This window comes from Papio anubis, chromosome X (assembly GCF_008728515.1).
Source record: "Papio anubis isolate 15944 chromosome X, Panubis1.0, whole genome shotgun sequence".
NCBI lineage: Eukaryota > Metazoa > Chordata > Mammalia > Primates > Cercopithecidae > Papio > Papio anubis.
In genome coordinates this window covers 51,544,036-51,571,993 of record NC_044996.1, presented here as the reverse complement: position 1 = coordinate 51,571,993, position 27,958 = coordinate 51,544,036, and the positions used below count along the sequence as shown (strand labels likewise).

Here is a 27,958-nt window from a genome sequence, read left to right as displayed (position 1 = left end):
AGGTTGCAGTGAGCCAAAATCGTGCCACTGCACTACAGCCTGGGCGATAGAGCGAGACTCCATCGCAAAACAAAATAAAATAAAACAAAACATAGGGGCTTGCCCAAGGCAAGTTCCATCCTTGTGTGAGTTCCACTACAGCATGGTAATTCAACCCAAATATTGGAGCTGCCATTTGTATCACTTCTCTATACCCTCCCCCGCTACATCTCATATTAACCATATAGCATTGGGATTTGGAGCAAATCTTCTCACCTTAACCATATAGCATTGGAATTTGATTTGTTTAATTCATTAGGAGTTACCCTAAGAACTCTGGAAGGATGCCCCAAGGCTGATAACATCTTCTGCCATTTTCTAATCAGAGTGCTATGGTCTGAATGTGTCCGCCAAAATTCATATGTTAAGATATAATCAGTAGTGTGTTAGTATTAAGAGGTAGGGCTTTTGGGAGGTGATTAGGTAATGAGGGCTCCACCCTTATGAATGGAATTCATGCCCTTTTAAAAGAGGCCCGAGGGAGTTTGCACTGCCGCCGTGTGAGGATGCACCCCGAAGACGCTATCTAGGAAGCAGACAAACCCCTCACCAGATGTCAAAGCTGCTGGCACCTTGATCGTAGACTTCCAAGCCTCCAGAGCTATAAGCAATAAATTTCTGTTGTTTATAATTTACCCAGTCTATGGTATTTTTGTTACAGCAGCCCAAATGAACTAAGATATAGAGCTTATTGCTTTTCTTCTTGTTTCCTTTTGGATATGAGTACACTTATCATCGGGGATGGTTTAATAAATTGACAGCAATCCATTTAAAAGGAACAATTTATTTATTAAGAACACAGACCATAAAAAACTAATAATATACCTAGAAAAACACCCAAACAAGATTGTTAAAGAAGTCTTCATAGGCATTATGGCATCTTGTTCTTCCTAACCTTAACTGATGGGGGTTAGGAGGAGAAGGCTCAGAATAAGGGTTAGGAGGAGAAGGCTCAGAATAAGGATAACAGTTCATAATTTCTTCATCTCTGCTCTAACTGTTCCCTTAGTTGGTGAATAACAACCAGCTCCATCCTAGAAGCAACAGAACAAATATAAGCAGCAGCAAGAAATCATCCTTGAGCAGGAATGCAGCCCTGTTGCCTGAACAAAGACAGAACACAATCTAGTATTAACTGCTGCAAGGTAGGCACTTAAACTCACTGTGGCAGATTCTAGTGTTTAGTAGAAATGACCTCGTTTTTCCCCCTATGTTTTAGGAAATACTAAAAACCAAAAGAAAAGCTAAAACATATGCAAACCAAACAGCTGTATGGCCTCTAGCAATATAATCAATTCTTGTTTGGTGTGGTGGTGCACACCTGTAGTCCCAGCTACTCAGGAGGCTGCAGCAGGAGGATCCCTTAAGCCCAGGAGTCTGAATTTGGCCTGGGCAACCTAACAAGACCCCATTTCTAAATTAATAATAATAATTCCCAAATTGACAAAGAGAAAGTCTCATGGTCGTGTGGGGTATCTAAGTCTACTATATTTTTATACTGGCCTTTTCTACATGACTACAAACTTTGAGCATATTATAAGTAGCAAAGAAGGTACAGATAAATATAACTGATTCAACATAAGGCAACGGAAGGGACAGAAACATGCACAGTTTCATCCAGTCTTCAGTCTGGATGGTGGATCCAAGGTTTGTGTGCCAGGCCAATGGCTCTCCTCACTTCTTCAGAAAACGCTGCAATTGTTCCTGTAGGGAAATGAGCTGTAGGGAGAAGTAGAAAGACATGAAAAAGTCATTTGAAATCTGAAGTCCCATTACTTGATCTAGAATTTACTTACATGAACCAAAAAGAACTATTGTTATTTGGCATTTATAAGGTTATCTTAGTCTTGCAATGTTCCAGAGAATACTGGCCACAGTCAAGAATGCATGCATAATGCTGTGGCCATGATGATGTCCTTTATTATGCCCAATTATGAAGGGAAGCTTTGTATTAGTCAGTTTTCATGCTGCTGATAAAGATATACCTGAGTTTGGCAAGAAAAAGAGGTTTAATGGACTTACATAGTTCCACATGGTTGGAGGCCTCATAGTCATGGTGGAAGGCAAGGAGGAGTAAGTCATGTCTTACATGGATGGCAGCAGGCAAAGAGAGGAGAGCTTATGCAGGTAAACTCCCCTTTTTAAAACCATCAGATCTCATGAGACTTATTCACTATCACAAGAACAGCATAGGAAAGACCTGCTCCCATGATTCAATTACCTCCCACTGGGTACCTCCCACAACGTGGGAATTAAAGATGACATTTGGGTGGGGACACAGACAAACTATATCAAGCTTTAAAATTGAATAGGCTTTAAAAAATGTGTTTGCTATTAAGAATTTGTGCTTCTGTGAAGAATATACAGAGGTCACAGCTCACTGTAGGGGCAAAGGAGATGGGATCTCTGTAACCATATTCTAAGAGTCAGATGGTAAAACAGTTGGGACACTCTCTTGTCCCAATGAACACAACGGGTCTTAGACTGAGTCTTACCGGCTGCTTCTTACCACATTAGGAGATACTTAGAAACTTAGTCAGTCCTGACCCATCAGGAGCCTGATGATGTTCTACTTTTGCTTTCTAAGTTAGAAGCCTTGAATATTTTGTGGTACAGGATTTAATTTTTTTAACTTGAAATGGTGAAGTGACCAATAACATTCACAGATGTATGCCATCTTTATAACAAAGGTTGTTTTTGAATATTATTCATTTCAGGACACTCCATACCAGAATTAATTTTTAGTTTGTGAAATGAAAGGAACATTATAAAACAATCCTATGCTGCACATCACCTACCAAGCCACAATAATTGCTATCTGCAGTAACTTAGAGGCTCTTCTCACTCGGTTGCTGAGTGACCCCTGATTGACCATGATTACAACCAGTGACTGCTCCAGTTCTTTCTCCTTTGCAGGCTCTTTCTCTTCCCGCCACTCCCTAAAGATAGGTTTTTCCTTAGATTCAGACTTCTTGCTGAACAGTCAACCAGGCTAACTCAACTAGCCCCACAGTTTCAATGATCATTTCTGTGTGTGGGCCTCTCTCCAATTTCCCATTTTCAAAAGCACTTCTCCACATATCCCTCCAAATCCACTTCTTGTTATCCTATTTTCAGTTAATGGCACATCATTTCCCGGTTGCCCAGGCTTTGGACTCATCTTTGTTCCCCTTTTTGCCCTGTAAATCCAATCAATTGTTAAGTTCTGTATGCTTCTACCACTTGCACCTTTGAAGCTCCAGGCTGTCCCTACTCCAGTTTCTCCTATATACTTCTGGCAGAAAAATCTTCCTGAGTTACTCTCCACGTAAAAAAGCTTTGAAGGCTCATTATGACCTACACCAAAAATCTAAACTGTTCACCCTGGCATCACCACCTCTGAGCCAGTGTGCATGCTGCTTTCTCATGGAATGCACTTCTTTCCCTATCTCCTTATTAAAACCCTACCTATATTTTAAGGCCCCAGTCAAATATCATCTTCTCCATGAAGCCTTCCTTAATATCCATGGACAATCTCTCATGCCTTTAAGTCCCTACCCCTCTTGTCAATTTCTCCCCAAATGAAGGCACAAACTGCATCATAAGCATATTATAGCTCCCTGCAGAGCGTAGCTTAAAGTAGACACCTACTAAATCTAATTTGGATAAATGAACTAACATAAGGGACTCTGAGTAAATAAAATTTACAGCTACATTTCTAGGCTGCTCCTCAATACTAACTATAGTCATGTGTTACTTAACAATGGGGATATGTTCTAAGAAATGCACCCTTAGGCAATTTTGTCATGATGTGAATATGACAGAGCATACTTATACCAACCCTAGATAGTATAGCTTACTACACACCTAGGCTACACAGTATAGTCTATTGCTCCTAGGTTACAAACCTGTACAGCATATCACTGTACTGAATACTGTAGGCAATTGTAGCACAATGTTAAGTATTTGTATATCTAAACATAGAAACATAGGTAAACTAAAAATGCAATATAAAAAATTAAAAATGGTACACTTGTATAGGGCACTTACTATGAATGGAGCTTGTAGGACTAGAAGTTGCTCTGGGTGAGTCAGTGAGTGAGTGGTGAGTGAATGTGAGGGCCTAGGACATTACCGTGCACTACTGAAGACTATATAAACACTATAAACTTAGGCTATACTAAAATAATTAAAAAATTAAGTAATTGGGCAGTTATGTTATGATGGCTATAATGTCACCAGGTGACAGGAATTTTTAGCTCCATTATAATCTTATGGGACCACCATCATATATGCAGTCTGTCACTGGCCAAAATGTTGTTATGCAGCATACAACTGTACTTACATTGATGAAAACAAAGATGTTTGGTGGGTACTAAAACAACCCTGGCATTAACTGTTCATCTGATTGTTTTAAAGCAGTACTTGGATAAGTGATTTGCTGAGAGGAAGGGAATATATAGAACATAAAAATTCCGCTGGTCTTGTGGGGATGGGGGTGGGGAGTAGTGCCTGTACTTTAAGAGCACCATGCTAAGCCCATCCTCATAATACCAACTCCAGTCTCCTTGGGGTGTAACCCTCAGGCCGAGGCCTTGGCTCCAAGCCTGTAATCCCAGCACTTTGGGAGGCCGAGGGGCAGATTGGATCAGGAGTCAGAAGATGAGACCATCCTGGGCGAACACGGTGAAACCCGTCTCTACTAAAAATACAAAAACTAGCCGGAGGCTGAGATGGCTGAGCCTGTAGTCAGTTACTTGGGAGGCTGGGAAGGGCAGGAGAATGGCGTAAACCCGGGAGGCGAGGCTTGCAGTGAGCTGAGATCCGGCCCTGCACTCCAGCCGAGAAGAAGCGAGACTCCGTCTCAAAAAAAAAAAAAAAAAAAAAAAAAAGAACATAAAAATTCCGCTGGTCTTGTGGGGATGGGGGTGGGGAGTAGTGCCTGTACTTTAAGAGCACCATGCTAAGCCCATCCTCATAATACCAACTCCAGTCTCCTTAAAATTGTAACCCTCAACAGTATAAGGTTAGAGTCCGCACACATTTTCTATACAGCTACTTGACCCTCATTTAGCCTATATTGCCTTCTTCTCTCTTCACCCTGTACACTCTCTTGTGGCTTTGAAAAAATATAGTTGTCATTCAAGTTAGAAATCTGGCATACATCCTTAATGATTCCTTCTCCTTCAACACCCAGTAATTGACCCAACTCCTATCAATTCTACCTTTAAAATATATTCTCTAATATATCAATATTCATTGTAGCATTATTCATAATAGCCAAAAGTGAAAGCAACCCAAATGTCCATCAGCAGATGAATGAATAAACAAAATGTGGTATATTGATCCAATGGAGTATTAGTCAATCTTAAATGGAAAAAAGTACTGAGACATGCCATAACATGGATGAACCCTGAAAATATGCTAAGTGAGAGAAGTTCGACTCAAAAGACCATGTATTATATTATTTCACTTGTATGAAATAACTAGAAGAGGCAGTAGATTAGTACAAAGTAGATGAGTGGTTGCCTAGTGCTGGGCGGGGGAGAGGTTCTGGAGAAATGGGGAGGGGAGTGACTACTAATGGATACAAGGTTTCTTTTTGGAGTGATGAAACTATTCTAAAATTGACTGCAGTGATGGTTGTACAACTCTGAATATACTAAAAGCCACTGAATTGTATACTTTAAATGGGTAACTTGTGGTGGGGGGGAGGACGGGGTTTGAAGCAGTCTCACTCTGTCACCTAGGCTGGAGTGCAGTGGTGGGATCTCTGCTCACTGCAACCTCTGCCTCCCAGGCTCAAGCAATCCTCCCACCTCAGCCTCCCGAGTAGCTGGGACTACAGGCACACACCACCATGCCTGGCTAATTTTTGGAGAGACGGGGTTTCACCATGTTGCCCAGGCTGGTCTCGAACTCCTGGGCTGAAGCCATCTGCCCACTTTGGCCTCCCAAAGTGCTAGGATTACAGGCATGCACCATTGCACCCAGCCCAAATGGGTGAATTGTATGGTTTATGAATTACATCTCAAACAGTTATAAAAACATTTTTATTGCAGTTTAAAATTAATCTATATTCTCTCAATCTCCATTGCTACTACCTTAGTCCAAGTTACCATCCTCTGTTATTAGCGTACCACAAAGCCTCCCAACCAGCCTCTTTGCTTCCACTCTCACCTTCCAACCCAGTCTCCAGATAATAATCAGAGTAATCTTTTAAAAGTTTAAATTAGGCCAGACGTGATGGCTCATGCCTGTAATCCCAGCATTTTGGGAGGCTGAGGCAGGTGGATCACGAGTTCAGGAGGTCAAGACCATCCTGGCTAACACGGTGAAACCCCATCTCTACTAAAAATACAAAAAATTAGCCAGGCATGGTGGCACATGCCTGTAGTCCCAGCTACTCGGGAGGCTGAGGCAGGAGAATCGCTTGAACCCGAGAGGCAGAGGTTGCAGTGAGCCTAGATTGCGCCACTGCACTCCAGCCTGGGCGACACAGCAAGACTCCATTTCAAAAAAAAAAAAAATTTTTAATTAGATGTGATTTTCCTATCTAAAATTCTTCAAGGGCTTCCCACTACACTTAAGGCCAAACCCATCCTCCTTATCATGGCCTTTAAGGAACCATACACTATGGTCTCTGCCTACTTCTCCACCCTTATGTTAAGCCATTCTCTTCCTGGCTTTAAATACTCCAAAGGTCCTCAAAGAGGCCAAGTTCTTTCCGAACATGAGACCTTGCATATGCTCCACCTAAGATGCTCTTCATCCCACTCTTTGCCTGGACTTAATCCTTCTGGTCTCAGCTTCAATAGCACCTCCTAGGAGAGGTCTATCGTGATCCCCCAATTAATTCAAGACTCTCTTTATTCTAATAGCACCATTGACTTTTTTCCTTCATAGCACTTCTTCACAATTTGTACCTTTGTATTTGTATAATTTGTTTACTGTCAATCTCCCCTGCTAGACAGCTCCATGAGGACAAGTACAGCAGGTCCTCGAATAACATCGTTTTGTTCAGTGTCGTTTTGTTACAGTAAGTCCTCACTTAATGTCAACAGGTTCTTAGAAACTGCAATTTTAAGCAAAATGACATGCAGAAAGTCTCCAAATAACATCGTTAGTTCAATGTAATTTCATTATAATGTTTTTTTTCTTTTTCTTTCTTTTTCTTTTTTTTTTTTTTTTTGAGACAGGGTCTCACTTTGTTGCCCAACCTGGAGTGTAGTGGCGTGATCATGGCTCACTGCAGCCTCAACCTCCTGGGCTTAGTGTCCCGAGTAGCTGAGACTACAGGCTTATGCCACCACAACTGGCTAATTTTTTGTACAGTCGGGGTTTCACCATGTTGCTCAGATTGGTCTCAAACTCCTGACCTCAAGCGATCTGCTCGCCTCAGCCTCCCAAAATGCTGGGGTTACAGGCATGAGCCACCATGCCTGGCCTCATTATAATGTTGATGAGAAAAACAAAATCACTTCCCCATACACATTAGGTGAATTGGTCTGTCTGAACTGTCCCAGTCTGAGTGAGAGTGGGTGTGAGCGTGCCCTGCAATGGGATGCCATCCTATCCAGGGCTGGCTCCCACCTTGCACCCTGAGCTGCTGGGATAGGCTCTGGCCATCTGAGACCCTGAACTGGAATCACTGGGTACATAATTGTCTTACTTGTTTTTATCAGTCTTTCTCAAATGTATGTATAGCTCACATTTATTTCAATGTTTAATATTAGAAGTGTTTTGGTTTTTATTTAGAAGTTTGGTGATGTTTTTGTAACCAGAAATATGCTATAGGAACTCAATTCTTCTTTATATCAGTTAGCCTATAGTAAAATTAGTTTCATTATATATACTTCATTTTGCTTAAAGTTAGTTTCCAAGAACCTATCAATAACAATGAGGATTTACTGTATTATATTTATCTTATTCAACACTGTACATCCAGTGCTTTTTACTTCATAGGCACTCAATATCTGTTGAATGAGTGAACGTTCACAAAGACCTTGTTCCACCCTGCTACCTTCATTTAGAAGATTTGGCTACCACTATTCCTATGAGAGGAACAGCCAGCAATAATATTGGAAGTGAGCTTGGGGATTCTCTGTATCAAATGTTTTCTGGTTAATTTGAAAATATACTTCTTACCTTCTCATTTTTTTTTTTTTCCTGTATCTCAAGCTGCTCCAGCACAGAGTGAAAATGATTCTGAAAAATAAATTGTATAAATGATGAACACTGAGTCTCAAAGGAAAAAAAAAACCAAGGGAGGCAAGGAGTTTGGCAAATAATTGTTTTTGTTTTTGTTTTTGAGGTGGAATCTTCCTCCATCACCCAGGCTGGAGTGCAGTGGCGCAATCTTGGCTCACGCAACCTCCGCCTCCCAGGTTCAAGTGATTCTCATGTCTCAGCCTGAGTAGCTGGGATTACAGGAGCATGCCACCACGCCTGGCCAATTTTTGTATTTTTAGTAGAGATGAGGTTTCACTGTGTTGCCCAGGCTGGTCTCAAACTCCTTGTCTCAAGTGATCCACCTGCCTCTGCTCGCAAAGTGCTGGGATTACAGGCGTGAGCCACTGCGCCCAGCCGCAAATAATAAACTGTCATACAAAAGAGCACTCTTTTTAAAGGATTTAGAGTATAAAAACTATCCCCCCTAACTACAGTACCATCCAATTTGATTTTATATACACTCTATAGCATTTTTTTTTTTTTTGTCTTACCCTAAGTGATTGGAATGCCCTTATGTTACCTTTTTCTAGTTTAGCACAAATCCTTTGTCTGTGGTGACCTGTTAGAAAAGCTGGCTTAGAGTCTGGTGCTGATGACTCCTCCATTTCCCCTAACTAGGGCAGAGTATCACTATTCCTAACTAGTACTACATGTAACAATAATCACAACAATAGCATATATCTGTATCTTTCAAAATGTGCCCTTATCTGTTATCTTACTTGGTTATTCTAAGGGACAACACCCAAAAAGGGTATAGTTCTGTGCTCCCATTTGCTGAATACAGCTCTGAAGAAAATGAAATCTGGCAGGAAATTCCAAATGCTTCAGAACTTCCCTCACTAAAAAAGGGAAGCAAACATGACCTAAACATACATTTTCTTTTTGTTGAAGCTCTTCAACATATATTAATAAAATATTTATTCTTGTTCAAAATGCACCAAAAATTTAAAAACTAATTATTTCTCCTTTTTACTGCAATGGATACATTTTAATACAAATAACAGGATTCAATCTATGCCCTACCATTTACTGTGATCCCTGGCAAGTTACTTAACCTCTTTGAGTTTCCATTCTTTATCTATAAAATGGGAGTGGTGACAGTATTTATGTTTCAAGGATGTGAGGATAAAATGTGATAATATGTGTACACAATTCTTAGCTCTTTATGTGCCTTTTACATAGCAAATGCTCAATAATGGCATTTTTTATCTCAAATCACTTAGTCCCTTCCCCAAAATGCTTATATTAGATGATCAAAATTACTCAGGTAAAAGGAAATGGGGTTATCTTTTATTAGGAGTTTCTAAGAGGCTGTTAAGGTTCATGAATGAACAAGAACCCTGCATAGAGATGACATAAGTGGAAACACAAAGGCAAGATACTGAAAGTAAGAGATCAGGATTTCTTTATGCCAGCCAAGAATTTACCTTGAGTGTCAGGTTTTCCACTTTCATGATGAGATCCTTCTGTCTTTGTGCTTTATTCTGAATCTCATGGAGCTTTTTCTCCTTTTTATCAATCTGCTTCTGAATTTCCATGACTAACAGAGATACACAGAACTTATATATTAAATATAGCCTAAACGAATGGACCAAGATCCAAATCAAGTAAAACTCCACTACACATCTTAGCAATAACTTCTTGAGCTTAGCTTTGGGTCTAATGTATGCTTAGAGTCAGCCTTTAGCACTGCCACCCACCCTGGTCCCATCCCTTTGTTTTTTCTCTGACTTACCTATTGAACTGGTACCTTCATTTGCCCTATACTGGCCAGATTCAATAAACTTGGCCTGAAGCTGCCTTTCCAGATACTCTTCAGAATAATCTTCCTCCTCTTCTTCTTCGTCTTCATCTTCATCCTCATCCTCATCCTCATCCTCATCCTCATCTTCATCATCCTCATCCTCATCATCATCATTGTTACTTCTAGAATCACTGAACATCTCCCGAAGCATATCATATTCTACTGGTTTTAAGCAAGAAGAAGGTGAACTATCTAAAACTCTGCAAATGACTCATACTCCAGATAAAATTATACTCCTTACTTTCACATTCCCCAGGCAACCAGTAAATTTTATAAATCATTTTTTTCATGCAGGAAGATTATTCCCTTTGTAAAACAAGGACAGCAAGTGCAAAACACTGTAACATTCATTCATGTAGTGAGTGATCAAGACATTTAGAGACTCTAAGGGTCATAGGAAGTTAAGATACCAGCAGTGGATGGGAGATTAGAACACCAATCTAAAACCCCTAAACTGCCAAGGGACCAATAAGCGGGAAGAAGGGCTGGGTGTGGTGGCTCGCGCCTGTAATCCCAGCACTTTGGGAGGCCAATGCGGGCAGATCACTTGAGGCCAGGAGTTGGAGACCAGCCTGGCCAACGTGGCAAAACCCCATCTCTACTTAAAAAAAAAAAAAAAAAGAAAGAAAAGAAAAGAAAAGAAAAAAAGAAAAAATAGCTGGGTGTGGTGGTACATGCCTGTAATCCCAGCTACTTGGGAGGCTGAGGCACAAGAATTACTTGAACCTGGGAGGCGGAGGTTGCAGTGAACCGAGATCGCACCATTACACTCCAGCCTAGGCGACAGAGCGAGACTCTGTCTCCCAAAAAAATAAATAAATAAAAGGCCAGGCAAAGTGGCTCATGCCTGTAATCCCAGCACTTTGGGAGGCTGAGACAGGCAAATCGCTTGAGGTCTGGAATTCAAGACCAGCCTGGCCAACATGGTGAAACCCCGACTCTACTAAAAATACAAAAATAAGGTGGGCGTGGTGGTGCACGCCTGTAATCCCAGCTACTCGGGAGGCAGAGGTTGTAGTGAGCTGCAAGATTGCACCACTGCACTCCAGCCTGAGCGACAGAGCAAGACTCCATCTCAAAACAAAAAAAAAAAAAAAAAAAAAGAGGGAAGGATGAAACCATCCTTTTTTTCTGGATTGGCCTATGAATTTATGGAAAATGATCTGATACCCAGTCAATACCTGCCCTATCTGAAACTCCTGCTTTGCCTTTACTAAAGTACCTGATGAAGTATGACCCTGCTTGTGGCTGCTCATTCCCGAGGATATCACAAATCCTGGGATGGAGCCTTGACTTTCTATTTCCTTGGTTCCATCTTCAGCAACGACTTCCCAACCTGAAAGGAGTGGGTAGTCAAGGAAAAAACAGAAGGAAACAAAAAGGCACAGCTGAAAGGGAAGGGGCTCTTTGACTAACAGTGCTATTTAATTTAGTCCAAGTTTAGGCCATTTGTATTGGAATTCCTAGCTTGGAGAAGTGCCTTATATTGAATTACACAATAAATAATTTTCTATTACATGAATTTGCTGTTCCTAGCTAGAACATAACATTTGAAAAAATCTTAAGTTCTACACATCAAGGCTGGCACACAAACACCAGAGGTGAGGCTTCGTTAGCATGTACAAATGGGGCAGAACAGACTATGCAGAAAATATTTGTATAAAGGATACGGGTACTTATGGCTTCAGCATCTGAACGCAGCAGTCTCCTTACTTCATTTTCCACATCTGGAGATTCAATGTACTGAAGCAAAGTTGGGGATTAGAGGGGGATACCAATACTGTCATTTAACACCCTGTGTTTTGCAGGAGTGCCCTCCTATGTACCAATGAATTCAAATGTTAGGCCTCTTTAAATTCTGATCCAACCAAATTTCTACTTTAAGTAGTGCTATTTATGAAGGAATCTTTAGCCAGAGTCTAGAATTTTATACAGTAAACTTATTTTTTCCTAATTAAACAAATTACTTCAGACATTTAATCTTTTCAATCTGCAGTTCTATGGTAAAGACCTCTCTCAGAGGTGCAACCCTTAGGTCTCAGTTATAAATTATTTGTCCTGGTTTATATTGGCAAAGAACTATAATTCCTTATTAGTTATTTAGAAATAATTTGGTTTAAAGATCCAAATTCCCAGATTTCACTTCCCCACATCTTTATTATTAGAGATGTTCCTACAAAAACTGGATCTTAGCTGTATGTTCTCCCTTGAATCCAGTTTTACATAATTATCTCCACAGCAACCAATTTGTCATGCCACAAATAGAAATTAGGACTTTGATGGGGAATAAGCAATTGCAAACAACTGCTGTTAAAAGTGAACTCTGGCTCCCAAGGAATGGCTTTTGATAAAAAAAGAGCAGATTAGAATACACGGGGTCACTGGCCAAATTGTATCTTTTCCTCTAGGAGTTATCAAACATCAAACAATGAATTCATTTTTCAGTGAATCAAACCCAGTGTATGTGTTTAGGATGAGGGTTAGAGGTGAGACGGAAGGCTCAAAAGTAGCTTTTGTGGTTGATTTGATTCATTTGAAATGAATGAGCTATTAAATAAAATATATTAAGGGTAAAAATGAAGTTATATTATGACTGCTGTACCTCAGGAAGGCTGCTTTTTTCCATTTCTTTGACATCAGGGACCTATGAAATAAAACACAATAAACAAGTTATATTATGATGCCTATATTTCAGTAAAGCTTAAAGAGTTCTACAACTATTCTTAACTTTGTTTTACATTGAGTAGGCACTCAATAAATGTTGACTTACAGAGTATAAAAACCAAGGCAACTGTGTTCATGGACTGGAAGACTCAACATAGTAAAAATGTCAATTCTCCCCAAATTGATCTATAAGTTTAATGTAATTCCTGCCAAAATTCTAGCAAGGTTTTCTGTAGCTATAGACAAGCTTATTCTAAAACTTACATTAAAAGATATAGGCTTTTGGCCAGGCATGGTGGCTCATGCCTGTAATCTCAGCACTTTGGGAGGCCAAGGCAGGCGGATCACCTGAGGTCAGGAGTTCAAGACCAGCCTGACCAACATGGTAAAACCCGTCTCTACTACAAATACAAAAATTAGCCAGGCATGGTGGCCCATGCCTGTAATCCCAGCTACTTGGGAAGCTGAGGTACGAGAATCGCTTGACCAGGGAGGTGGAGGCTGCAGTGAGCTGAGATCGTGCCACTGCACTCCAGCCAGGACAACAGAGCAAGACTCCGTCTCAATAAATAAATAAATAAATAAATAAAGATATGGACTGTAGAATGGCTAAACAATACTGACAAATAAAAGTGAAGTCAGAGCAATCAGCCTTCTAATTTCAGGCCTTTCTAATTTCAGGACCAATTATATAGTGACACTGTGATATTGGTGGAGGGATTGACAGATGGATCAATAGAACAGAATGGAGAACCTAGAAACAGAGCCACAAAAACAAGCCCAACTAATTTTGGCAGAGGTGCAAAAGCAATACAACAGAGGAAGGATAGCCTTTTCAACAAACAGTGCTAGAGCAATTAGACATCCTTTGGCAAGAAAAGCAAAAATAAAAATAAAAAACAAAAACCTTGAACTAAACCTCATAGCTTTACAAAAATTAAGTCAAAAATGGGCATCGGGCTTAAAAAGAAGTTAAAAAAAAAAAAGCAGGAGAAAATCTTCAGGATCTGGGCTAGGCGAAGAGTTCTTAGATTTACCATAAAAAGCAAGATCATTTTCAAAAAAATCAATATATTGTGCCTCATCAAAACTAAAAATTTTAGCTCTCTGAAAGACCCCACAAAGAGGATGGAAAGACAAGCTACAGACTGGGAGAATATATTTGCAAACTACATATCTGATAAAACACTAGTAGTATTTAGAATATAAAAAGAACTCTCAAAACTCAATAATAAAAAATCAATTTAGAAAATAGGCAAAAGGCATGAGCAGACATTTCATTGAAGTGGAATAGATGGCACATGAGATGTTCAACCCCATTAGGTATCAGGGAAATGTAAATTAATACCACTACATTAGTGGTGTGGTGTGAGATCACTACACACCTATCAGAATGGCTAAAATGTAAAATAGTGACAACACCTAATGCTGGTGAGGAGGTGGAGAAACTGGATCATTCATACATTATTGGCAGGAATATAAAATGGTACAGTCACTCAACAGGTCGTTTCTTATCAAACTAAACATGCAACTACCATATGACCCAGCAATTATATTCCTGGACATTTATTCCAAAGAAATGAATACTTATATTCACACAAAAACCTGTTCACAGCTTTATTTATAATAGTCAAAACCTGTAAACAACCCAGATGTTCTTCGATGGGAGAACAGTTATATAATGTGGTACATTCATACCATGGAATACTACTCAGCAATAAAAAATAAACTATTAATGCTACAAAAACTTACATGGATCTTAAGTGAATTATGCTGAATGAAAAAATAAGCTAGTCTCTGATGTTATATACTACATGATTCCATTAATATTAAATTTTTGAAATGACAAAATTACAGAGATAGAGATCAGATTAGTGATTACCAGGTGTCAGAGACTGGGGTGTGAGGTGGAAGGAAAATGGGCATGGTTATATAAAAGCAAAATGAGGGATCCTTTTGATGATGAAACTGTTTTGTATTTTGACTGTGTAGGCAGATACATGAACTTACACATGGGATAAAACTGCATAGAACTAAACACATGCACAAAAATACATGAGTACAAGTAAAACTGGAGAAATTGGAATAAGATTGCTGAATTCTAATCATGTCAATTACCTGTTTGTGATATTGTACTATAGTTTTACAAAATGGGGAAAATGGCAAAAAGGTACACGATATCTCTCTTTTATTTCTTACAACTGTATGTGAGTTTACAATTATTTCAAAATAAAATGTTTAATTTTAAACAAAAGAAGAAGCCAAGCCACAATACTCCTATAGTTTGCCCAAGGTTCTATAAGCCTGAAATAAGACTAGGAATATAACCACAATTCCCAGTTTTCAGGTTCTGGATGGGTTCACTTTAAAACTAGATCTTGCAATCGAAAACTGAAAGCATTAACAGAAGTTTCAAATGTATGATTCTTCCAGGCCCCAAATGACTAGCCTATAGCCTAAAGGATCAGGTATTTTTATTCACTGCTATATTCCCAACTGCTAGCATACAGCGCCTGGCATTTAGTTCACATTCAATAAATGTTTATTGAACATATAAATGAATTAACAAATTAATTCCCAACTGACTTTTTCTCTTTCCTTCTGGCCCATGATCCTCTTCTAATCAGCCCGGCAGACACACAAACTGCATGTAACTAACCTTTTTTTGTGTTTTCCGGAACCTTTTCTTTCTGACATTCTTAAGTGGTGGAGTAACTAAAATAAATACAACACAGTGAAACGTTATATGATTGATGGTAGTCACATAGCTGAATTTGATAAAGACAAAGATCATGCTATAAACCAAAGGCTCATGACATGACTCCTTTGTTTTGTTTTGTTTCTTTTGAGATCGAGTCCCACTCTGTTGCCCAGGCTGGAGTGCAGTGGTGCGATCTCGGCTTACTGCAACCTCCTCCTCCTGGGTTCAAGCGATTCTCCTGCCTCAGCCTCCTGAGTAGCTGGGATTACAAGCGCCCACCACCACACCCAGCTAATTTTTGTATTTTTAGTAGAGACGGGGTTTCACCATGTTGGCCAGGCTGGTCTCAAACACCTGACCTCAGGTGATCCACCCGCCTCGGCCTCTCAAAGTGCTGGGATTATAAGCGTGAGCCACCGTGCCCAGCCAACATGACTCCTCTTAAGAGTGTCTGAGAACTTAATGAACCAAACACCTAAGTGTGGTAAGAGGTCCCTGTTTCACAAGGAATTAGGATTCAGCAAATAAATTTTAGTCAGTAGGAATGAGCAAGGGGCTGTTGACTTACTGCCATGCTTCCAGACATATTTTTTCTCTCTCCCCCTTTCTTTTTTCCTGGTTATATTAGGATCAGCAGAGGCAGCTGATTCTTCTGGAGAAGGGTGGATATCACCATCAGTAGTGCACACAAGCATCTACATTTAACAAAGACAAAGAAGTTGACTATGACCACAAATTTTGGGTTAGCAATCATAATCATTCTTACCACTAGAAATGCACAGAAGAGACTGATACTTGCCATTTCCAGAAAACCAAGTATTTTGTAATGTACATTTATATTCTCTCATTTTTGCAGTCTCTCTCTCTCCCTCTCCTCCCCTCCACCAGCCACCAGCAGCACTACATATGAACTCTGAGGGTTTTTCTTTTTTTTCCCCACTAGAGTGTTTACCACTACAGAGGGAATATATTGGAAACAGATCTTGGAACTTAGCTTAGGTTTTTTGTTTTGTTTTGTTTTTAGACAAAGTCTTGCTCTGTCATACAGGCTGGAGTGCAATGGTATGTGATCATGGCTCACTGCAGCCTCGACCTCCTGGGCTCAAGTGATCCTCCCACCTCAATCTGTAGAACAGCTGGGACTACAGGTGTGTGCCACCACACCTGGCTAATTTTGTTTTTATAGAGATGAAGTCTCACTATGTTGCCCAGGCTGGTTTCAAACTCCTGGGCTCAGGTGATCCTCCCACCTCAGCCTCCCAAAGTGTAGGGATTATAGGCATGAGCCACTGTGCCTGGCCTATCTCAGCGTTTTGATTTAGAGAGGAAATAAGAAATCAACAGCAGAGATGATGAATAAGAACCAATTTAAACCTCCAGAGTTAACAACATACTGTTTTAATACAAAGTTCAGAAGATCCCAGCTGCTCATATGTTTCAATTAATGAAAAGTCACTATAAGTGGCAAATGGGACTCTCTATAGGCTATTTGGTTAAAATAAAATACTGAAATCTAGGGATCAAACACCAAACCAGCACATGACATTTCATTCCTGTGCAATCGATCTGGAAATTAGAAATGCCAAGCAGCCATTCACCAAGTAGAAAGGAGTACTGAAAGGAAGAAAAATAGGGAGAGAAAAGAATTCCTTGAAGGATGTGAGGCTAGTAAAGAAAACTAGTCCATACCTGAGAAATGTCTGCTGTTTTATAAAAAGTTTTTTTATCAAGCGTTCTCAGGCTTTCAATAACACAAGGCAAATCAACCAGCTTAGCAGCTAGTGGAACATCTTCTACTTCAACAACTGCATGGCGCCTATCAGCTGAAGAGAAGTAAAGATTAAAGTTGATATCTTCCCAGTGAACTCTTAAACTTCCTAAGGTTTGAATAATGAAGACTTATGTGGGACAGACTAGTCTTTCCAAGAAACCTACTATCTCTCATAATGCTAAAATTGTGTACACAATTAATAGCTTCCTAAAGAAAAAAATGGAAAGCATATGGAACTCTTTTTTTCCTAGTTTACATCACTTGGGCAAAAGTAGCTAAGTTTCTTGTTAATGGATGTGAACTAAATATGTGTGAAGCAATAAATGTTTCATTCTCATCCTGAAAAGCAAATTCCATTCATTAAAACCAATTCCTTTCTTTTTAAAAGCATTTAATCGTGTCATTGTACATGTGTGTTTTCAAAGGGCTGGGTGAGGGAAGGATTGACTGACCCTAGAATGGTGCTAATAAGTCTCAAGTTAAATCTTTAATTAGCTTCAAAAAGATAAAATTCTATACAACAGCCATATATTGAACTCTGAATATTGCTGCTCAGATGTCCCAAACATGAATGTCTTTTGACACAAGAGGATTCAAGTATAATCTTCTAGTACTATGTGAAGAAAGAAAGACACAAAACAATGTTTACCATTTTGTGTGAATTAGATTGTTTCCATTCTAGTATTATGCATAAAAGTTTTGCCAATAAGGAAGTGACAAGAAACAGTTAATATCAGTTATCTGTGGTATTGAGGTTGGGGCACCATAAAGAAGAAGAGTTTTATTTCTTCTCCTTTTGAACTTTTCTTTTTCATTTGATTTTTTTTTTTTTTTAGAAGGAGTCTCTCTCTGTTGCCCAGGTTGGAGTGCAGTGGCACGATCTCTGCTGACTGCAACCTCCGCCGCCTGGGTTCAAGCAATTCTCATGCCTCAGTCTCCCAAATAGCTGGGATTACAGGTGTGTACCCCCATGCCTGGCTAATTTTTGCATTTTTAGTAGAGATGGGGTTTCGCCATGTTGGCCAGGCTGGTCTGGAACTCCTGACCTCAAGTGATCTGCCCGCCTCAGCCTCCCAAAGTGCTGGGATTACAGGCATGAGCCACCACGCCCGGCCTGTTTTATTTGAATTTTCTAACTATGAACTTATATTATCTTTAAAAAAAAAATCAATCAGTGTTAACTAACTGGTGAGATTATGGGCCACTTTTTGTTTTCTTTATATACTTCTCTGTATTTAAAAAAAAAAAAACTAGCAAAATTTATTTATCTATTTTTGGTTGTGTGTTTTTTATGCAGATAAGCTTGTGTGAAAACATTTATTTATTTATTTACTTATTTACCTATTTACAAGAGCATGCATGCTCTTGGTGCAAATGGCCTCTAGATTCACCCATGGTGTCCCAAATGACAGAATTTTGTTCTTTTTAAAAGGCTGAGTAGTATGGCATTGTGTATACGTATCACACTTTCTTTATCCATTCATCCATTGACGGACACTTAGGTTGATTCCATATCTTGGCTACTTTGAATAATGCTACAATGAATATGGGAGTGCAGAGAGATATGCCTTCAATGTGTTGCTATCAATTCCTTCTGTGAATATATTCACAGAAGTGGGGTTGCTGGATCATATGGTTGTTCTATTTTTAGTTTTCTGAGGAACCTCCATACCATTAAAAAAAAAAAAGAATGGCTGTAGGCCAGGCACAGTGGCTCACGCTTGTAATCCCAGCACTTTGGGAGGCCGAAGTGGGTGTATCACTTGAGGTCAGGAGTTCGAGACCAGCCTGGTCAACATGGTGAAACTCTATCTCTACTAAAAATACAAAAAAATTAGCCAGGTGTGGTGGCACATGCCTGTAGTCCCAGCTACTCGGAAGGCTGAGGCAGGAGAATCACTTTAACCCAGGAGGCGGAGGTTGCAGTAAGCCAAGATCGTGCCACTGCACTCCAGCCTGGGTGACACAGCAAGACTCCATCTCAAAAACTGATAGAATGGCAATTAATAAAAAAGGCTGTATTAATTTACATTCCCACCAATAGGGTACAAAGGTTCCCTTTTCTCCTCATCCTCATTAACAGTTGTTATTGTTCTTCTTTTTAATAAAAGCCATTCTAACAGGTATGAGGTGATATCTCGCTGTTGTTTTAATTTGCATTCCTCTAATGATTAGTGATGCTGAGCATTTTTTCATGAACCTTTTGGCTACTTGTATGTCTTTTTTTGAGAAGCATCTGTTCAGATCCTTTGCCCATTTTAAAATCAGTTTATTTGTTTTCTTGCTATTGAGTTGAGTTCCTTATATATTTCGATATTAACCCCTTTATTGGATGTACGATTTGCAAATATAACAAATACTATTTAAAAGAAAGAAATATATATCACTGGCCAGGCGCGGTGGTGCACACCTGTAATCCCAGCACTTTGGGAGGCCAAGGCAGGTGGATCGAGAGGTCAGGAGTTTGAGACCAGTCTGACCAACATGGTGAAACCACGTCTCTGCTAAAAATACAAAAATTAGTCAGGCATGGTGTCACGTGCCTGTAATCCCAGCTACTCGGAAGGCTGAGGCAGAAGAATCACTTGAACCCAGGAGGCAGAGGTTGCAGTGAGCCGAGATCACGCCACAGCACTCCAGCCTGGGCAACAGAGCAAGACTACATCTCAAAAAATGGAAAAAAAGAAACATATGTCACCTTTACAAACAAAGAATGGCATATCCATTTGTCATTCCCGGGGATGTTCAGAAATCATAAAGTTTATATATAGGAGACTACCAGCAGTATGAAAACCCCACAGTTGACCCCCAAGTTTCCTTAAACACACTATGGTAATCACTCAACTCGAGGTGCAATATTCCTACTTCCTTTCCTCTTAAAAGAAGAGGACTTAAGCCTCTCTAAAGCATGAGTCCATCAAGTCAGAGACCATATTCTATCATTTTTCACATCCTTAGTACCAAGTATAGTGCCTGGCACATAGCAATCCCTCAATAAATTATTGTTCAATGTATAGTGAATGGATATTAACTACTTACGCAGTAAGTCAATTTTTAGTTTATCCTTCATCTTGACACTTTGAGAATGTACTAGGTTCCTGACAGTACAAGCGTGTTCCTAAAAAGGAGGTAAATTGAAAAATCAGAAGAACTAAACATCTACTTGGCAGCTAACAGAATAAATATATCAAACAAAGTCCTCCCTTAAATAAAACCTTACACCTCCCAAATGTTACTAACAAGACCATGTACCATGAGATACTGTGCACTGTATGAGTCAAGTTAGGATGAAGCTGGCTCTAAACTCATAATTGTCTCTTAGTAGCTACAGTTAATACTTTCTCCCAGCTCTACAATCCTGCTACCCGTCTACTATAGTTGCTAAAGAAAGGCTTACCTAGTTGCAGTTTGCTTGGTATATTAAGTAACCCTAATTAGGGAAATAGGTTTCTGAACCCCATCCTTAATATAGCTGCCTAGACTAAGTAATTGCTTGAATACGGGTATCAGTGTGGGGAAAGAGAGCCAAATACTTGTTGAGATGAGCTTTAAAAGTCTTGCATGGTGGTGAATAATGCTGGCCCTTCTCACTGCCCCTTTTGAGGTGACAGAAAGGATTTCAGAGGAGTCTTATCTTGGCTGTCCAGGGAACAGGCTGTTAGTATTGGTAGTAAGTGACTGGGTCCATCATTGTCACAGCTGTTTTGCCAGGAAATCAACCTGCATGATAGGTAGTATGTACAGGAGGAAAAAATGCTGCCAAAAAAGTACACGCTATGATAGGACTGCTTACAGAACATGATTCCTGGGAAACAAATGTTCTGAGTTTTTATAGCCTACCTGAAATAGAAATGTTACAGAATCCAAGTAGAACTACAATTATAATTAAACTATAATTGGCCGGGCACAGTGGCTCACACCTGTAATCCCAGCACTTTAGGAGGCCGAGGCGGGTGGATCACAAGGTCAGGAGATCGAGACCATCCTGGCTAACACAGTGAAACCCTGTCTCTACTAAAAAATACAAAAAATTAGCTCGGCGTGGTGGCAGGCGCCTGTAGTCCCAGCTACTCGGGAGGCTGAGGCAGGAGAATGGCGTGAGCCCAGGAGGCGGAGCTTGCAGTGAGGCAAGATTGTGCCACTGCACTCTAGCCTGGGTGACAGAACAAAGACACCATCTCAAAAAAAACAAAAACAAAAAAAACAAACAAAAAAACACTATAATTATGAAGATATTTGTTCTGAGATACAAATTCTTACCAGAGGCAGACGCAATATAAACTGGTTCTCAACTTCATCAGGAACTTCATCCTGGCTTTTACTCATGTCTTGATTTTGAGTTCAGGAAAGCAAAAAGAAAACCAACACAGTCACTAAAAACTCCTCTTGCTCCCCCTCCTGACCACTTCTAGTAGTACTGGTTAAATTATACAAGATCTTGCCCATAACACTAGACACTAGACCAACACACTAGAATGATGTGTGTACAGTTAGACAATACCTTATTTGACATAACTTAATTATTTCTAGACGTTACCTTAGCTCCTCTCCAATATGTGTAGATTTTTCAAAGTCAATCCAAATTACATGATGTAATTTGATGAACAAATGAAATAACAGCTGTTATGAAACATGATTTCATCTTCTTAATCATATTCTTAGACTCTCAGGTAAAAGACTACAATTCAACAACACGGTGGTGGCTACCTAAGCAAACTATATAACCTCTGCAGGGAAGAATGCAAACCAAAAGCTGAAATCGACCTAGAAACCACTTGCAGAAATGATCTGTGATGATTTGAAGTAAGCAAGGGCTTGATTTTCAATATTTCACCTACCTTAATGGATTAGTAGAAATTAAGCAGTCCATGGGAGACCAGGCAGTTTTTTATGACTCTAGAGCCAGCAACAACAGCTTTGAGCTACCCTCAAAGTTAGGGAGTCCAGTTCTTTTTTTTTTTTTTTTTTTTTTAAGACAAGAGTCTCACCCTGTCGCCCAGGCTGGAGTGCAGTGGTGCGATCTCGGCTCACTGCAACCTCCACCTCCCGAGTTCAAGTCATTCTCCCGCCTCAGTCTCCCAAGTAGCTGGGACTACAGGCATGCACCACCACACCCAGCTAATTTTTGTATTTTTTAGTAGAGACAGGGTTTCACCATGTTGGCCAGGCTGGTCTCAAACTCCTGACCCCAAGTGATCCGCCCACCTCAGCCTCCCAAAGTGCTGGGATTACAGGCGTGAGCCACTGCGCCGGGCATGGAGTCCAGTCCTTTTCTATTCGTTTTGTTTTGTTTGTTTGTTTTTGAGATGGAGATTTTATGGAGAACATAAAATCTTATTTGATTTATTCATTATTACCCTTTCATTCATTACTACCTTTTATTGTGTGCATTCTGTATGGCCAGTACTACATTAGTACATTAGGTCTATCATTTCATATAATCCTTACAACCACCACTTACTTCGAATGCCCCCAAAAGCTATTTAAAAGAACTCCTAAGATGGATCTCTTCACTTAAAAAATATATATACCTTTGGTGAAATGAATATTTCCTTCCAAGTTAATCTTTTTTTGACAAATTATAATCATATATAATTATGGGGTACACAGTGATGTTATGATATAGTGTGAAATGACTGAATCAATCTAATGAGCATATCCATCACCTTAAATACTTATCAGTTATTCCCCTTAACTGCAACTTTCATTTTTTTAATTTTAAAAGCCAAATTTGGCAGTGGGAGATTGTATACCAACTTTAGTGGCATTAATAAGTTCTGACAATATCCCACTACTATTGGACCAGCCTAACTGAAATTTTCTATTTGATCAACATCTCCTCACTGCCCCTCCCCCTACTACAGCCTGTAATAACCAACACTCTACTCTCTGCTTCTGTGAGTTCAATTATTTTAGATTCCACATATAAGTGAGAATATGCGATTTTCGTCTTTCTCTGCCTGGCTTATTTCACTTAATATAATATCCTCCAGATTCATCCATGTTGTTGCAAATGATAGAATTTCCTTCTTTTTAAAGGCTGAATAGTATTCAGTTGGGTACACATACCACATATTTATCCATTCACTTGTTGCATACCTAGATTGATTTCATAACTTAGCTATTGTGAGTAATGCTGCAATGAACATGTGTGTGCAGATATCTCTTTGACACACTGATTTCAAGTTTTTAGGATATACATCCAGAAGTGGGATTGCTGGATCCCAAGTTATTTCATCATTTTTCATTTTTTCATTATTTTTCAATTTTTTGTTCTCCCAATGAACCAAGATTTTATTTCTAATCTTATTTTCCATGTATTTGGGATGTATTTGTAGAACCATGCATTTGGGGTATTAGGGCCCTTTTTTTTTTTTTTTTTTGAGACAGAGTTTCACTCTTGTTGCCCAGGCTGGAGTGCAATGGCGTGATCTCAGCTCACTGCAACCTCTGCTGCCCGGGTTCAAGCAATTCTCTTACCTCAGCCTCCCGAGTAGCTGGCATTACAGGTACCTGCCACCACGCCCAGCTAATTTTTTTTTTTTTTTTTTTGTATATTTAGTAGAGACGGGGTTTCACCATGTTGGCCAGGCTGGTCTCGAGCTCCTGACCTAAGGTGATCCACCCGCCTCGGCCTCCCAAAGTGTTGGGGTTACCGGTGTGAGCCACTGTGCTCAGCCAGGCCCACACTTCTGTGGGAGACTTTTCTCAAAGGTGGAAAGATGGCTGGGCGCTGTGGTTCACACCTGTAATCTCAGCACTTTGGGAGGCTGAGGCAGGAGGATCACCTGAGGTCAGGAGTTCCAGACCATCCTGGCCAACATGGTGAAACCCCATCTCTACTAAAGATACAAAAATTAGCCGGGAGTAGTGGTGGGCGCCTGTAATCCCAGCTACTTGGGAGGCTGAGGCAGGAGAATTGCTTGAACCCAGGAGGTGGAGGCTGCAATGAGCCAAGATGGCGCACTGCACTCCAGCCTGGGTGACACAGTGAGACTCCTCAAAAAAAAAAAAAAAAAAAAAAAATCAGCAGTAGAAAAGCAGACACCCAGGATGGGAGAGGGAAAGATGCATTATTTGTGATTGTAATTTCTTCTCTTCTTGTTTCATGCAGATATATATGAATATATGTGCATCCATAAATACAAAAGAGAAATATAAATGCAAGAAGAGAGTTGATTAAAATAAATAAAAAATCTGGGGGCTGAGCACATTCCCTAACAGAACACAGTAACAATTAAGGCTGGGAGCAGGAACAGATTATTTGAAGAACTAGCTGCTAAGCAAGATTTTATCAGATCAGTAGTAACTTTTAGATTTCTCAGCAGAACTAAAACTAGGGCATTTTGTTCATTTCCAAGCCTTTTTGGTAATTCCTCTTTTATGGAAGAAAGAATGTAAGAACTGAAACTATTTCAATGTAGTTGTTTGATAAACAGGCCTAATAAAAGGTCCGGTGGGAGAGAAGTTAGACAATCCTGGTTGAACTGGGTTTTAATTATTTTTTAAATTTCTTACTTGCATTTACCTAAACAACTAGTTGTACATTATTCACTTTAAGAAAAAGCATCCACTTTCTTCCAGCAAGCACTCTTTGATACCTGATTAAATTAACAGGACCCCTTCCCACCATTCACCTAGCTCCATCTCGCTTTAGCAGAATTACAATTGGAATTATAATTGGCTGGAGGGCGCCTGGCAGCATGCTGCAGGCCATGCAAGTCAGTACACGCCTAAATGGGTGTTTTTTCAAGTTCGCAGTCGCTAGCTACAGTTTAGAGACTGACCTCCATCCTTATCCCCGGGGCACTAAGCTTTCAAAGGGAAAGTTCCACCCCTAGGCTTTGATCCACTTTCCCTTGAAAACCTCCCGCGAGGCCCAACAGGTCGCAACGGGTCCCAGCCTTCGCGCCTCGCCGTGCAGGCGGGCTGGGGAGGGCAGCTGGGTGCACCACGGCGGGGTGCACAGCGGCGGGGGCGCTGACCCGGTCCCGGACGCCCGGTCGGCCGTCCGACTCACCCGCTCCTCCGCGGACTGGCGCCAACACCGAAAAGGCTGTGGGGGCTGGGGACCTGCGCCTCTGGTCTGTGGGCTCCGGACGAACCGCGCGTGGGCTCCCGCGCGGAACGTAGAGGCGAACGCTGGGCGGCCGGCGCCTGGACAGTAAGAGCGGCGCGCGCCGGCCCCTCCCCGCCTCGCCACGCCTCCGCGGTCGCGCTGCCCAGCCGACTGAAGCACGACCTCGAGGCAGTGGCCGGCTCACCGCGTGCTGGGCGGGAAGGCTAGAAAGGCGCCCAGCGCCGAGGGGAGGGCCCAGGGGGACGCGACCGCTCAGGGACCTCGCGAAGCAAGACCGAGGCTTCCGGGCGCGGTGGCTCAAGCCTGTAATCCCAGCACTTTGGGAGGCCGAGGCGGATTCTGATGTCAGCAGAGATCGAGACTATCCTGGCTAACATGGTGAAAACCCCTGTCTCTACTGCTAAAAATACAAAACAAAACTAGCCGGGCGCAGGCGCCTGTCCGCCACGGGAGGCTGAGGCGGAGAATGGCGAACTCCGGGAGGCGGAGCTTGCAGTGAGCCAGATCACGCCACTGCACTCCAGCCTGGGAGACACAGCCAGACTTCGCCTCAAAAAAAAAAAAAAAAAAAAAAAAAAAAAAAAAAAAAAAGACCGAGGCTTCAAAACAAATTACCTTGGCCGGGAGGGGTGGCTCACGACTGTAATCCCAGTACTTTGGGAGGCCAAGGCGGGCAGATCTGGAGGTCAAGAGATCAAGACCATCCTGGCCAACATGGTGAAACCCCGTCTCTATTAAAAATACAAAAATTAGCTGGGCGTGGCTGCGCGCGCCTGTAGTCCCAGCTACTCGGTAGGCTGAGGCAGGAGAATCCCTTGAACCCGGGAGGTGGAGGTTGCAGTGAGCCGAGATTACGCCACTGCACTCCAGCCTGGCGACAGAGTGAGATTCCATCCAAATGAATAAATAAATGAATACCTTTACACAGGGGCAACCTTCAGGGCGCCAGAAGATTTTTACCAGGCAACAGCGATACTCCTAAGAGGTGAGTTGGACCGGGCGCGGTGGCTCACGCCTGTAATCCCAGCACTTTGGGAGGCCGAGATGGGTGGATCACCTGAGGTCAGGAGTTCGAGATCATCCTGGCCAACATGTTGAAACCCCGTCTCTATTAATAATAATAATAATTAGCCAGGCGTGATGGCGGGCGCCTGTAATCTCAGCTACTCAGGCAGCTGAGGCAGGAGAATCGCTTGAACCCGGGAGGCAGAAGTTGCAGTGAGCCGAGATCGCACCACTACACTCCAGCCTGGGCAACAAGAGCAAAACTCCGTCGGAAAAAAAAGAAAAACAATAAAAGCGAGTTGCTCGCTTTTGGTTGCTCCTCCATTCCGTTAGGTCGGACGGTTGGTCCCTAGGCACGGTGACCTCGCCTGGTGACCAATACGCCGCCGGGCAAACCCACTGAACAGCTAGAATCCGTGCCCAAAGCCCTCTAACATGATCAGTTGCTCCCCTCTCCTCAACAGGGTCAACATTTTACATCCTCTGGAGAGGGGCACAAGTTCCGTCGTCAACTGCTCCTCAAGGGGGCCGCAATTCAAACAAATTTTGAATCGAACTAAAAGCAGTTTGTTTCTCCTAAAGAAGGTCCTCGGCTGGGGGAACAAGTTTAAAAAGCCACCTACCTTTCCCTTCCTGGAAGTTTTCTGGGGCCTGGGCAGCAGCCTGGGCGCTGCCGTCCGCATCCGTTTGAGCGTACTGGTCGGCAGGAATCTGGGTGCCTTGGTCGCCAGCAATGTCGGCGCTGCTTTCACAGGTGGTTTCAGACCCACGGTCGACAGGAATTTGGGGCTCTTGTTGGCTAGTTACTTCCGATGTTGAAACTGTTGGTGTTGAATCATTTTCTGAAGAAACGGGGAGCCGTCCCTCGGGGCACTCCATGGTCCACCTCGTTGGGGTTGTAAAATGGCTTCCTGTGTAGTCACGTGACCTGAAGGGTTCCAGAACCTTCGTAAATGTAAAAGGTTTCTTTACGTCTTTAAGACGTAATACTATTACCAACATTGCCGGTGCCTGTTCAAGATTGTAGCAGCCAAGTCTCCACTGCCTAACACTTAACCTAACCGTAATCGTAGGGAATAAATATTTTCGGAAGATGATTCTACAATCATTTTGTTTTGGGACATGATTTTTCTCATTCAATTAAACTAGATTATCAGAGCTTCAGACCAAGACAAAATTGTTTTGGTCCCTTTTAGAATCCATCTGCTAACCTTCATTTTGGCATTATGACATGGGGCTACATCAAGGATTATGCAACAAAATAGGCCAAAGAGACCAGTTTTACATTTACTACACAATATTCTTGAAGGCATTAATTATATCAAAAAAAGAATCCTTTCATGAAAACGGAAATGAAAATTCTGTTTTTGGTAACTGAAATAGCTGAATAATTGTTTTGAATTGTAAGGACAGCGTGAATTATATAATTAAATTTATTATGGCTGCTAGGAAGCTCAGAACCAAACTTGCAACCAACTTGTAATAACTGTGATCCTTACTGGCATATGCTGAGTTTTATCTTAAATAAGTGTGTTCTCTCCCATTTCCCTAATTATTTTTTGTCTCATGCAGTAAATAACACTAAAAGCTGCTCAAAGCCTTTTCAAAAAGAATCAGATATATATGTTTGGTAAATGAAAATAGTACTCTTGGCCAGGTGCAGTAGCTCACGCCTGTAATCCC

General features: G+C 41.2%; 1 protein-coding gene across 1 annotated transcript; it reads right to left on the bottom strand.

The window, feature by feature from the left end:
* Nucleotides 1-807: 807 nt before the first annotated feature.
* TAF7L (TATA-box binding protein associated factor 7 like) lies at nt 808-27,958 on the bottom strand. Its single transcript, XM_003917992.4, has 13 exons — nt 26,899-27,958; nt 21,451-21,518; nt 20,230-20,308; nt 17,109-17,242; nt 15,988-16,114; nt 15,378-15,433; nt 12,657-12,698; nt 11,725-11,797; nt 11,277-11,390; nt 9,986-10,213; nt 9,678-9,790; nt 8,167-8,226; nt 808-1,758 (listed from the first exon to the last, which is right to left on the bottom strand). The coding sequence occupies exons 1-13, from the start codon at nt 27,275-27,277 to the stop codon at nt 1,714-1,716; spliced, it is 1,518 nt and encodes a 505-aa protein (XP_003918041.2). The 5' UTR covers nt 27,278-27,958; the 3' UTR covers nt 808-1,713.